At 39.4% G+C, this 12,958-nt stretch overlaps 1 protein-coding gene across 3 annotated transcripts in view; it reads right to left on the reverse strand.

The window, feature by feature from the left end:
- Positions 1-364: 364 nt before the first annotated feature.
- Positions 365-12,958, reverse strand: part of lmx1bb (LIM homeobox transcription factor 1, beta b) — a 66,941-nt gene continuing 54,347 nt past the window's right edge. For 2 of the 3 annotated variants that reach the window (XM_060931724.1, XM_060931723.1), the window contains exons 4-9: positions 10,166-10,398; positions 8,444-8,619; positions 7,367-7,444; positions 6,809-6,875; positions 2,973-3,131; positions 365-1,800 (exon numbers count right to left, since the gene is read on the reverse strand). In XM_060931724.1, the coding sequence (XP_060787707.1) occupies positions 1,643-1,800; positions 2,973-3,131; positions 6,809-6,875; positions 7,367-7,444; positions 8,444-8,619; positions 10,166-10,398 (871 nt within the window). In that variant the 3' untranslated portion in view covers positions 365-1,642. The remainder of the gene's footprint in view (positions 1,801-2,972; positions 3,132-6,808; positions 6,876-7,366; positions 7,445-8,443; positions 8,620-10,165; positions 10,399-12,958) is intronic. The other variant, XM_060931725.1, reaches the window with a different exon arrangement.

Consider the following 12,958-nt stretch of genomic DNA (forward strand, 5'->3'; position numbering starts at 1 on the left):
ATGTTCTCCCCGTGTCCGCGTGGGTTTCCTCCGGGTGCTCCGGTTTCCCCCACAGTCCAAAGACATGCAGGTTAGGTTAACTGGTGACTCTAAAGTGACCGTAGGTGTGAATGTGAGTGTGAATGGTTGTCTGTGTCTATGTGTCAGCCCTGTGATGACCTGGCGACTTGTCCAGGGTGTACCCCGCCTTTCGCCCGTAGTCAGCTGGGATAGGCTCCAGCTTGCCTGCGACCCTGTAGAAGGATAAAGCGGCTAGAGATAATGAGATGAGATGAGATGAGAAGACAAAGCCTGTGCATTGCCATGCATACATTCTGACTTTTTTTTTTTTACCTGTCTTAGATTATTGAGAATGTAAAAGAAGTCAGGAGAAACAGAGTTTATTCATTATACCAACAAACTTTGGTAATTTAGCAGTGTTCACATTTGGAAATGCATTTTGTCAATGTTTATGGGCAGAGTTTCTCAGCTTCCATTTTGGGAACCAACTGAACTGCACAGCATTCCAACGTTTTCTTGCTGCCAACACACCTGATCCAGCTAATGAAGGCCTTAATAATCAGCTGAATCACAGTTAGGAAATACTCATACTAGGTCAGTGGGTCCCCAGGACTGATTGAGAAGCCCTGGTCCTGGGCTTATAACAAATAAATAGCACACATTTGCTGATGTACATCTAAGCTGAAAAGGGGGATATATTTAATTCTTAAATGATATACATGTGAGCTGTGATAATAATGCTTGAACTACTTGATGTGGTTTTCTCCTTTTTAAATAAAGCTTTTCAGTTACTTAAGTACCTTCAAGAGCATGGTTTAGTTAAATAAATAGAATGTTCTCCATTTGAACATGCACAGCTGATTTGTTCGGGAAACATATATTTACACAAGGATAGAGCTTTTGCTGTCTGTTTCTTACTGTCTTTCAAACTATAACACGCTGAAGCACAACACACATACAGAGAGGTGACTACATCAAACTCTCTCTCTCTCTCTCACACACACACACACACACACACACACACACACACACACACACACACACACACACACTATACATTCCTCCTCCTTCTACAAATTCTAACTCCACTTTCATAGCTAAACCTATTAAAGTGATAAAAATGCAATGCTGAACATAACAAAAAATGAGAGTCCAAACATCACATTTAAACATCTCAACAACACAAGATTTTTTCAGCTATTTTCTAAAGATTTTCTTTTTCAATGCCATGTTCACAAAGAATATGACTTCATGCATTGTGAGATTTATGTCTTGATCTTCAGCCTTCCTTGGCAGGACGCTGTGGACTGAGGTTTGTGGCTTCAGGGCTTTCAACTGTACATCTTTTCTACCATAGGTGGATGTTGACAATTCGTGCTACTTCTGTGAAAGTATTGTACAAACATATCTAGAAAAAGTCTGTCAGCCTCAGAAAACCAGGTGTCCTGAGCTGCATTTTTCACTACTGAATATCAAGAATGCTCATTTTCAAGTTCTATGTTTCATATTCTGGGTTTTTTTTGGCCCGTTATCCAAAGTAGAGGTCTTTGCTGAGAGTTCTTGGTTCTGGAGCATGTGATAAAGGGAGCAGTGGGTTGCAGTAAGTGAACCCACATTTGGTTGTCCCTGTCCATGCTGGCATTCATGATGCAAAATAAGAGCTCTGCATGGAGTAAAGTCGGTCAATGGGATTTCCCACACGTGCCTGCAGTGAGCCTGCTTCTGAAGAAGCCATGAAGCAGTCACTAAGGCTGGTCAAGGAGGTGTCACTGTCGATGTCATGGAATATGGAATCATTTCCTGTGGAAAACGACAAGAGGTTAACTGATGGTGTTTAAATCTCTTCAGTGGTTAATTATCCAAATTTCTTCCCTATATTATCATAAACTTTCTTTATCAGATCACTGAATACCATTCTGTCCTAATTATAATTATGTCATGAAAACAAGAAGCATTCAAATACTAGTCAAATGTGTTTAAACAAAAAGGAATCAAACAAATACACAAGGTTATGTTGGCTTCTGTGCTAATCTTCTGTTTTTGCCATTTTCCTTGTGGGCACAGTTAGGCTTAATACTCCAATCTTAATGACACCATTACACAAGACAGTGACAGGTTGATGGGCTATGGTTTTTTAATGAGCTGGCAATGCTGCCTGTTTCCTGTTGTTATGCCATAAACCCTGAGCTGGAGTGTGATGAAACTGGGGATTGGGGCCCTGCCATTAAAGGGAATGGATGACAAGGCACCTGGGACCTCTTCATTGCCTAACTGTGACCAAACATACATGAGCAACACTCATCATGGAGTTAATAATATTGAGAACATTGGCCATAAAAGTATTACATGAACTTATCTCTGGTATTCTAAGCTTTTGTCTATATTGACAAAATATGCACACTATTCTTTTTACAATGCTTGTAATTCTCCAAAATATCAGTGTTTTTTAATTAGAAGATGTTTTGCACATGGATCTATATACTTTTGATCTGCATGACTCGACTGTCACTCATCATGATTAACCAATGTTGTCTTTACTTGTTTCACCACAGATCATAATAGGACACAAAGCATAACAGGACATGTTGTCCTCAAACACACGCTCATAGATGATTATTATATAGATATAGATGATCGTTGGTGTGGGAACTGGAGAAAAAAGGCCATTGTAGGTAGTGCAGATCATGCCTGCTTCATTTAACTAGAAATCTTGAAAATTAACTGGCCTGCAAATCCATTTGTGTAACTTTCATGTAGAGGGGGTTGGTGTACTATTATGGTTTTCTAGTATTAAGAAGGTGTTAAGAGTTATGTTAAGGTTGCTGGATTTCTATTACCGTAATTGTGGAGATCATAGTACTGTTCAAAAATACTTATACAACAGAAAACTTCCATGGTATGGTTGCATTTTGGTGGAGGTGGAGAGCAGAACCATGCTGAGCTATGGTCTAAAAACATGCTGTACTACTAACCATATGGGTTCATGTGGTCACCCGGCATCTGAGGTGGGGTGAGGCCCTGCTGGAAGGCATCAGTGGTGTAGCCATTTTCCATGGCAACCATTTGCTGTTGGGCAGAGGCCAGTGGTGTGTAGGAGTTCATCATGTTCTCCATCCTATTGGACATCACCTCTGGAAGCAGAGAGGAAAACAACATAAGAATCAGCTGAGAATGACAAAACACTACCAAACAAGAAACATGCTTGTACTGGAGCATTTCTCCCAGACAAATTCAACTGAGAAATTCTCCATGAGTCCCTCCAAGAGCTAAGGGCTAGGAGTCTTGAGGCTTTAGACAAGAGCCTGTCATCTCAGATCTTTTTTTTTAGAGTGGTGAGATCTTGAAAGAATGTCTGAAATTCAGATCACCACAATGATCCATTACATGTTACTTGACTCTGGTTCAAGGTTATTTGATCTTGGACCTTTACTGCATATCAGGATGTACATAGGAGCATTTTGCTGAGGGTAGTTTACATTGTACTGCAAAGGCATTGATTTTAGGAATACTATGAATGTTTTCTTAAGCATTCTATTGTCCCAAATGACCAGATGAGCTTCCCCACAAAGCTACTTTGTCAGTTCATGTTCCACTGTATCTCTGAGAAAACAGTACTACTAGATTTAGGCATGGGTTATTGACCAGTAAGAGAGATCACTGTCCACCTAAAGTACATTAATGAATCAGTTGAAGTGACAGAGAGGTAAAGCAGCCTGCAGGACACCACAGTACTGGTGAATCACACATCTATCAGAGTTCAGAAATGTGGAACTATGAATTTGTGTGGATATGATGACTTGACAGCAATCCAGCACTGTGCCCCCTTTTTAAACTTATTTATTTATTTATTTATTTTTCCAGCCGAGTTTGTGATAAAGCCTCATAACTGGATGCACCATGAGGATAGTCTAACATTGGTCTATAAAATAAAAGTATTATTACTCTTGGTTTATAGCTGAAGATGATTCAATGATCTCCAGATTATGAGTTTCCAGCGGAGAAGGTACAAGGGGGTCTGCTCAGCAGTAAAATGTCAATATTAGCTTTGGGATTTCCCAAAAGTAAAGAGAGAAAGAACTGTTCTCATGTTGTACAAGAGAAATGCATGCTTCTTACCTTATCTTTCTAGGGATCTTAAATCTAAATTTACTTTATGCTGATGCCTTTAATTATATTTTGCTTTTGAGTAAAGCAAATTTGCCAACATGACCAGTGTGGTTGGATCTATTCTTTCTGCACTCAAGTGTAATTTAGTCATATATGTATTTTTGAAATATCAATATCACAGCCCAGAAGTAACACTGATAACATTAAAATCAGCACTAACACCACACTCTTTGTAATTCTGTAGACTTGGAGATGTGAAAGTTGCTGGAATGATGAGACTAAGGTCTTCAAGGATACCAAGATACTTTCTTGACAGGGAAGACTTTAACAAAATAAGAGAACAAAAAATGAGCAATGACAATTTTAACAGTGTAACAGTGAATATTTCATTCAAAATTAATGCTTCTTTGAATGGTGTTGGAATAATATTCTTTATCTCTACCAATTTCTTAAAGTGCATATGAAGCGATTTTTTTTTTTAGCAAATAATACACTTGTACATGGAAAATCTGTAAAAACAAAATAAACCCTATTAAATTTTAGGCAAAACCCCCAACTATATCTAAAAAAATATGTCCAGTGGACTGGGCTGAGTTTTATTGCGGGATGTACTTTGCTGACATCACGTTGGTTGCTAAGTGCTTGTTTTTCATGAAGCTTTGTTTATGGTAGTCTGTAGAACATACACTCCCAGCCTTTTAATAGCAATTAAAAAGATGTCTAGTGATTCTGAGTGGAGTGTATCACTAGTCTCTAGCGCTCAAGGTAGATCAAATGAAAGAGAAGCAGACTATAAATATTTTAATGGCCACTCACTGATGTTGAAGACAACAATGAGCAAGACCAAGACAACAATATCGATGAACAAGCTGATACTAGTGGTCTTACTCAACCAGTATTAGAAGCATGTTATGAAAGAATGGTAGCAGTTGAGACTTGGTAAGTTTTAAACTACATTATTTGACTAAAATGATTCCTTGAAGGAAAGGAAAAGCAAAACATAAATCCTGCATCATATGCAGCGCCATTTGTATGACAGTGATAGACTGATCTCTATCTAGATCAGTCTATCACATATGGCAAAAGAGCTATACCACTGGAGTAACAACATGAAATACAACAAGAAACCTAGCCTTTCGTTTTCATTTTACCTTTAGTGATATTGATGAGGCTCTTTACAAAGCAATACCTAGTTGTGTTGCATAATGAAAAATAAATAGGCTAGCCTGAATGTTTATTCATTATTCCATCTCGACAAGAATAGGTCTTAGTAGTCTTACTTCTGACAAAGGTCCATGAAATGAAAGGTAAGAATAATGAATCATGCGACAGATTGTTCACTTGCTATCGACATAAAATATAACATTTTGCTATATAAACTTACTTGTCTTTTTGGGCATTCACTGACAATTTCTGGTGGTTTTATTATGACGGCGTCTCTGGTTGGTCTGGACCCTTTTCACAGGACGGCCTGTAGTTTATTTTCACCAATCAGCAAGGCAGAATATCTTCTTTCATAACAGCTGTTTTTGAAATGTGCTGAGCATTGTGAAGTATATTTGCTCAGAGGTTGGTGGAAGTCTGGGTGATACTGCTGCACAAATTTGACCCAGTTTCATCCCAGAGCTGGATCAGATGGTTACTGATGCATCCTTATACCAGGGGTAAAAGTTGTGTTCATACAACTAACATTATTTGGTACTCTGGTGACGCAATATCGACCTCCTTTTTGGGGGTGGGGTGGTTTACTCTGCCATAGTGAAATGCGATATGTGATAGTAAGTTTGCAACCAATGTGATGTCACAGCGGTGTTGTATGATGTTTTGGCCGTGAGTTATGAACAGACAATTTTTTAGTAAACCCACAAAAGTTCTTTGCCTAATAAAATCATCGGTTTTTATTACTGTCAACTCAAACTTTGCAGTTGTATGTTTCAACGGTATGTTTATTGAAATATGTTGAAAAAAATCACTTCATATGCAGTTTAAAGGATCTTATAAGATATCAACTATAAAGTGGGTTTAAATGTACTGTACATGGTGTGACAAGATAGTTATTTCCAGGTTTTGGACTATTTAATATGGAATAAATTAGTCAAAGGGGGACTTTTGACCTGAAATGACTTGCCATAGTAATGTGAGGACAGCAAGATGTGTAACAGTACTAAAGCAATGAGTGTCCAAATGAGAAATAGAGAGAGCTTGTCCTCACTGCTTGACTGAATAGAAACATGAGATGCCAGTCTGTCAAAAAAGGGATGCAAAATTGTTTTCAGTTGAGAGAGAAGAAGGTGGGTGGATGGGTCAAGATACAGGCAAATTTAATGTGCTTGTATTGTAAATGAATCCGCCAACTCCACAGACACTCCTGCATATCCCTGGTTGCAATTTTTTTTCCTGTGTGATTCTTTGCTGACAGAGCTCAGCATCTGCTCTGTTTGAGGTTGGACACCACCAATGTTGAATCACACAACACAAAAGGAACAATCAGTAAGAATTACCAATCACGTAAGCATACAGTATATTATGGTAGTCTATTAGTTTGAGATGTTGGTGAAGACATGACCAGTTACATACCAACAAAGACTATCCAGTCACTTACCTAGTGAAGTTGCACAAATCCTGAAACACTTGCATTTGCTTTTTTTTTTTTTCCTCAGGCAAACAAGTTTACAATGAGGTTCATTTTGGGACACTGTACCTTGGCCCAGCCTTTGGGAGTTCTGCTGCTCCTGTTGCTGCTGCTGTCTTCGGGCCAACTTCTTCATCTGAAAAAACACAGATAAAGGCACAATCAGAACGCTTTGGGACATCCCAAACTTTGTCTTTTTCTCTTTTCTAACTAAAAAAAATTTGATGCTCCTTGTTGTTCACCTCTACTTGAACTACACAGCCGTCTATCTGAATACATTATATTATCCTGGGGCTTTTGAAGATAGCATCAGAGCTAGAAAGTGGGTTTCAGACACTAACATAAGAATGCGATGGATGTGAGTGCATCACTCTTTCCCTTGCAGGGAGTTTTTTGTGGAATGCAGCGAGAGGTTAAGCCCGAGGCAGATTACGGCTGAGATTTGCTATCTCTATCCCCACTAGCACTCTCCCTTTTGGCAGTGCCTGTGGAGGGCTTTGCTTTAGCGCTGTGGTTGGAGGATTACTCGCAGATTGCGGTGTTATCTGGTCTCAGGCTGTACATCACTGGGCTCATGCAGGTAATACATTGTGATGGATGGGCCGAGTTCATGCTATGAGGGCTCACCTTGGCTCTCTGGTTCTGGAACCACACTTGAACCACACGTACACTCAGGCCTGTTTCAGCAGCCAAGGTTTCTCTCACCTGCATATGAAGACATCAAAAGGACTAAACCTCAAATATCTCAATGGAGGCTGTTTTTGGCTAAGTTAGCAATGTTAACCATCATGTTCTATTCACTGTTTAACAATGGATATCCCACAGACTCTGGTTATCTTTTAAGCACTTGTTGCTGCAATTACAAAAACTGTAATTTAAATATATACACATGTAGCTGTTTAAGTATACTGATTCAAAACTGTTCTGCTACCTATTAGAATTTTGATCACAAAGTTAATCGTTTTACCGAGTCCTCTGTAAGTGCACTCTCTAAGTACACTTAATGTCCGAGGATTTGATCAGTCATCACTCAGGCTCCCTACCAAGAGATTTATGATGGAGTATGCTATTTTTGTGTTTGGGCAAAGTTGCAATTTGTAATCCCTCACCTACAAGAGGTACAGTAAAAGGCCACAGAAAACACCCCCTCAACATGAAGTATATACTAGCTTTTTACAAGTTTTACATGCGCTGAGAGAGCAAACAAAAGACACACTTTTGTGGAGATGTCCATGTTTTTTCCCTCCTACTTTACACATTGAATTTGCAATTTACAATTTACAAGGCACCACAAACGCAGCATATTTGTCTGAAGCTATAATGGGGTTTATTATAATGGCTACATACACTGGTATAAAATTAGGAACTAGGTTACTGGAGTCATTATGAAAAGATTGTTTGGTGTGTTATTTGTGTAGTGATTTATGTATCTTAAATGGCCTATTTTATATCGTGATATTTTATATAGTATTTTATACACATTTTATATCCTCCATAAGAAGTGCAGAAATGTAAGCACACCAGCACTATAATATTTAATTTGTGTAAGGAGCATATTATCTAAAAAGTTTTTTTTGTGTGTGTGTGTGTTGTGCAACATTTGGTTAAAAAGTACAAAAAAGTCAACCATTAAAAAGGTCAAACAATACATAAGTTGGAGCCATACGTATTTCTGCCTCTTGACTCTAAATTGCAGTGGCTCACCTTCCGGCAAGGCTTGGAGGATACCTCGAACGAAGCTTTGAAGGCCCGTCTCTGCTGTGTGGTGAGGATGGTACGTGGTCGTTTGGGTCTCCTTGGATCCTTCCCATCATCCCCTTTGCCCGGGCCTCCAGAGCACTTCTCCGGCTTGATATCCAGCTCCTCATCCTCGCTCTTCTCTGGGGAGAGATCCGTCATTCACAGGAATCAGCACATTTCTCTGCAATTTTTCAGACAGGCTATTGATGAATAGATGTTTTTGTTCTGTTACATTTTCGGGAGATTCAGACACAGTACATCCATAATGAAAAGAGACACATGTGGTTTTAATACTTTTATCAATTTATTGCTGAAAGAATAGGCCACATCCTCTTACAAGGCTATAGCTGTGTTTTGCAAAGCACTATGAAGTATGCACATTTGTCACTGGACTGGACATTGTGTCATTTATAATTAATAACACGCAGCTTTGGCTGTTTTGCACTGAATAAATCTTTGATAAGACGCCTGCATATAAAGGATGCTATACTGTGGGGAGAATAAGTATGTGGAATTTGTGCACATAGGGGAGAAGATGTGAAATAGATATGAAAGCCACGAAGTGTGTAGGCTTCTAATCAATACCCATGACCGTGCACACATTAGACTTGTGAAAGCAAAATAGGGCAACAAAAGGCAAAAGTGTTTTTAATACAGGCTAAAAAGAGAGATGTATTAACATTCAAGTTATTGTGCAAAATCATGGAATCAAAGTTAAACTTTGGAACCCAATTTTACTAGGTGATAAAAAAAAATCTTTACCCCAGTATGATACCAAATAGCCAATATTCCTTTTCACGTTATGACTTTTAAAGCGAAAAAAAAAAGATGTTATTCAATCAACTAATCACTGTGTCTCAATTAGATGGTGATAATACGTGTGATCCTCAGGCGGTCAATCAAAGCCTTCCCCTGTCATGGTAATCTCTTCCAGTAGGTCGTACTAATGTGCCATCTAAATGAAATGGCTCCTGGCTCTCCTACTGTAATTACAATAGCCAAGCAGGGGATTGGCTTTATTGTTCAGTGGATGGAGGTTTCATCTAATAAGACAAAGCAGCTTATGTGTGATAGAATAATAATCGTAATTAGAAAAGGGGCTAAACTCCATGACATGGCAGAGTTCAAAAGTTAAAAACCCATGTAATGGCTACAATCCCCGAGTGATAGTTTCCCGAAATGAAGGGCTGCTGCAATTTGGTGCAGCAGCCCTTTAGTGGCCTCTGCGGCATCAGTAGCAAGTGCCAATTAGGCTAGCAAACACTTTGGCCCCTGTTAAGACAGTGTACATATGCACATTTTAGTGTGGAACAGAGGACTGATAGGAAGCAGAGGTCTGCTGCTGAAACTGAAGCCCTAAACCTCACCCCATCATTCATATGGATCTGCTGCTCTAATTTTTTCCAGCAGCATACCATCAATATGCTTTAGCTTCTTTCTGTTACAGTTATGCCTTCATGGCTGCCAGGTTATCCATTCATATTCGTCTAGCTATCTGTCTGTACTGTTTCAATGAGAGTGTGCTCTCTTATGTCAGCACACAAAAGGGCTCTGGAACAATGTATGTTGCGATATACAAAGTATTCTCTTCTGTTCTGTTCCATTTTTTTGTATATATATGGATGAGGTGCTGATAAATATTAACCTGAAAGACTTTTCTATAGCCTGCATTTGATATTTGCTTACCTGAATCAGAGTCATCAGGGCTAACAGATCCAAGCAGATCCTTCTCCTTTTCATAGTCACCCTTGCACAGCAGCTGGCCATCTTTCAGTACAAATTCGTCGCCTTTGCGCAGCTGTCGGTCGCAAACACAACAGCAGAAGCAGTTGAGGTGGTACACGCACTCTAATGCCCGCATAACAAACTCGGTGGGGGCTATCTTCTCCAGGCATCCACTGCATTTAGTAGCAAATAATCTGAGGAGACAGAAACCATGGGTGGAAATCAGGATAAACAACATATAGTTCATTTAATTGATTTGTGCTTAAATATTGTTTGCCACTGTTGGAGTTCAGGGAATACTAGTTTGTAGTAGTGAGGAATGTCTCTACATGTGGCTGTCCATCATAGCACTGTGATTAAGGCAGCAGTGGGTGTGTGGCTGGGACCCTGGGTGATCTCTTTTGACAGCGGCTCATCTGTTAAAGCATGCTGGATAACCTCTCAACGCCTCAGCAGAACCCAATCAGAGGAAATGCATGCTTGTTGCCCTGCTCTAAATGCACCAGCAAACCTCAATCAGCAACACAAATCACTGGCTTTACCACATTCAGCGCAGTGATTAGATAGGCCCTGCTGCCACTGGAACAATACACATCCAAGTCATGTATTATAGGATCATGTGACCAGCTACTGAATGAGACTAAAGTGATATCTTGTACATACCAGAATCACCATCATTTACACTGAAGTGTCTAAAAAGAGGGCTGAGCTTTATTTTATTGGACATTATGTGAAATACTCATTTGACCACTGGTCGGTTATTAGTGAGTTGCAATCTTGTAATAATTAGGTTATCAAACTGGCTACAATATGAATGTAACACTGGTTCAAATGGCCACTTTATCTTTCCATAGCTGCTCCAGCAGGCTTATCTCCTACTGCTAGGTAAAGGGATCTCACCCATGCCCTTTGATCAAAAAGCCCACAACTCACATGTTTATCACAAACTATTGGAGAAAACCAGCTGTTGCCATAGCCTTCATTTCCTCTAGGCTCAGATATATATATATATATTTTTTTTTACAGACAAAGCTGAGACAGTCCATCCTTGTGCATAAGTCTTCAGGCACATAGCCAGAGCTAAAATGACCTGCTAAAGGAAGTGAATGAGTGTGATACTGTCCAGGCCATCATAGCTGATTTATTAGCTCCAGCTCTTTTGTTTGCTTGGACTGGTGGGACAGCTGCTGCAGTGCTTCTTTATATCTCCACTTTGCATCAATGCCATTGTGCACTATAAGAGAGAAAGTGATAAAGCCAATCACCATCATCTACTGATACTAGACAGGGTTGGCCAACAGTGATGAATATGGGTAAATATGAGGCCACATGAGGAGGCAGCAGTGGCAGGCTTTGTAATGGTAATGGCTTTGTAAAATGCTGATATAGATATTGATATTCCATGCATGGTGAACACTGGGCTTGGTGGGCAGCTGTACTGATGTTTGGAAAAGGATAGCTGAGATATTATTGTTGTGGGTTTTTTTTTTTTATGTCCGTCGTTTGTGACATGTGTGGTAACTACTCCCATGTGTACAGATAATTATTGTTTAAATGTAAAGTACCCTATCATTCTTTGTGGCACCATTGTAAGTTATGCCAAATATTGAATGTAAATAATGACTTTATTTATAGGGTATTTAATTCTCATAAATACCTGTGACAGCATTTAAAGCTTATCAAGACAATATGACCATAGGCATTCTTGGGAATTAGGAAAGGCCATAATCTTTGATTGATTGTTAAATTTTAAGAAGATTAAGTTGGTTTTACTCAACAAAGGATAATGTTAATACCTTAAAAAAGTGGCACATTCAGCAATTCTGTTCAATTCACAGAATATTGAACTACCTGGTGGCATATACCAAAATGAATGAGTAAGCACACGTGCGCGCATGCGCGCACGCGCGCACACACACACACACACCACACACACACACACACACACACACACACATATATCTCATCTCATCTCATCTCATCATCTCTAGCCGCTTTATCCTGTTCTACAGGGTTGCAGGCAAGCTGGAGCTTATCCCAGCTGACTACGGGCGAAAGGCAGGGTACACCCTGGACAAGTCGCCAGGCCATCACAGGGCTGACACAGACACAGACAACCATTCACACTCACATTCACACCTACGGTCAATTTAGAGTCACCAGTTAACCTAACCTGCATGTCTTTGGACTGTGGGGGAAACCGGAGCACCCGGAGGAAACCCACGCGGACACGGGGAGAACATGCAAACTCCGCACAGAAAGGCCCTCACTGGCCACGGGGCTTAAACCCGGACCTTCTTTCTGTGAGGTGACAGCACTAACCACTACACCACCGTGCCACCCCATATATTATATATATATATATATATATATATATATATATATATATATATATATATATATATATATAGAGAGAGAGAGAGAGAGAGAGAGAGAGAGAGAGTTTGATTTAGATTTAATTATTCTGATGGATTTTTTTTACATCAGTTATATCTGTTAATTTTCAGTTTTCTCATGTTGTAATGAATTGTTTCTTCTCATTTACTCATATATATTTTGAACAAGCATGTATTATATCTAATAAAGCATACTAATTGTCCTGTTTCATTTAATACTGACACAAAATCAGCAAGGCAAAATAAATGATGGAGTGATTGTAACAGGAATAATTTTGTAATTTTGCACCCCATGAAATTATTTTTCCTGCATTACATTTGTGTTCTGTTCTGTTACAGACTGAGCTTTTATCCCAGA

This window comes from Neoarius graeffei, chromosome 10, assembly GCF_027579695.1.
Source record: "Neoarius graeffei isolate fNeoGra1 chromosome 10, fNeoGra1.pri, whole genome shotgun sequence".
Lineage (NCBI taxonomy): Eukaryota > Metazoa > Chordata > Actinopteri > Siluriformes > Ariidae > Neoarius > Neoarius graeffei.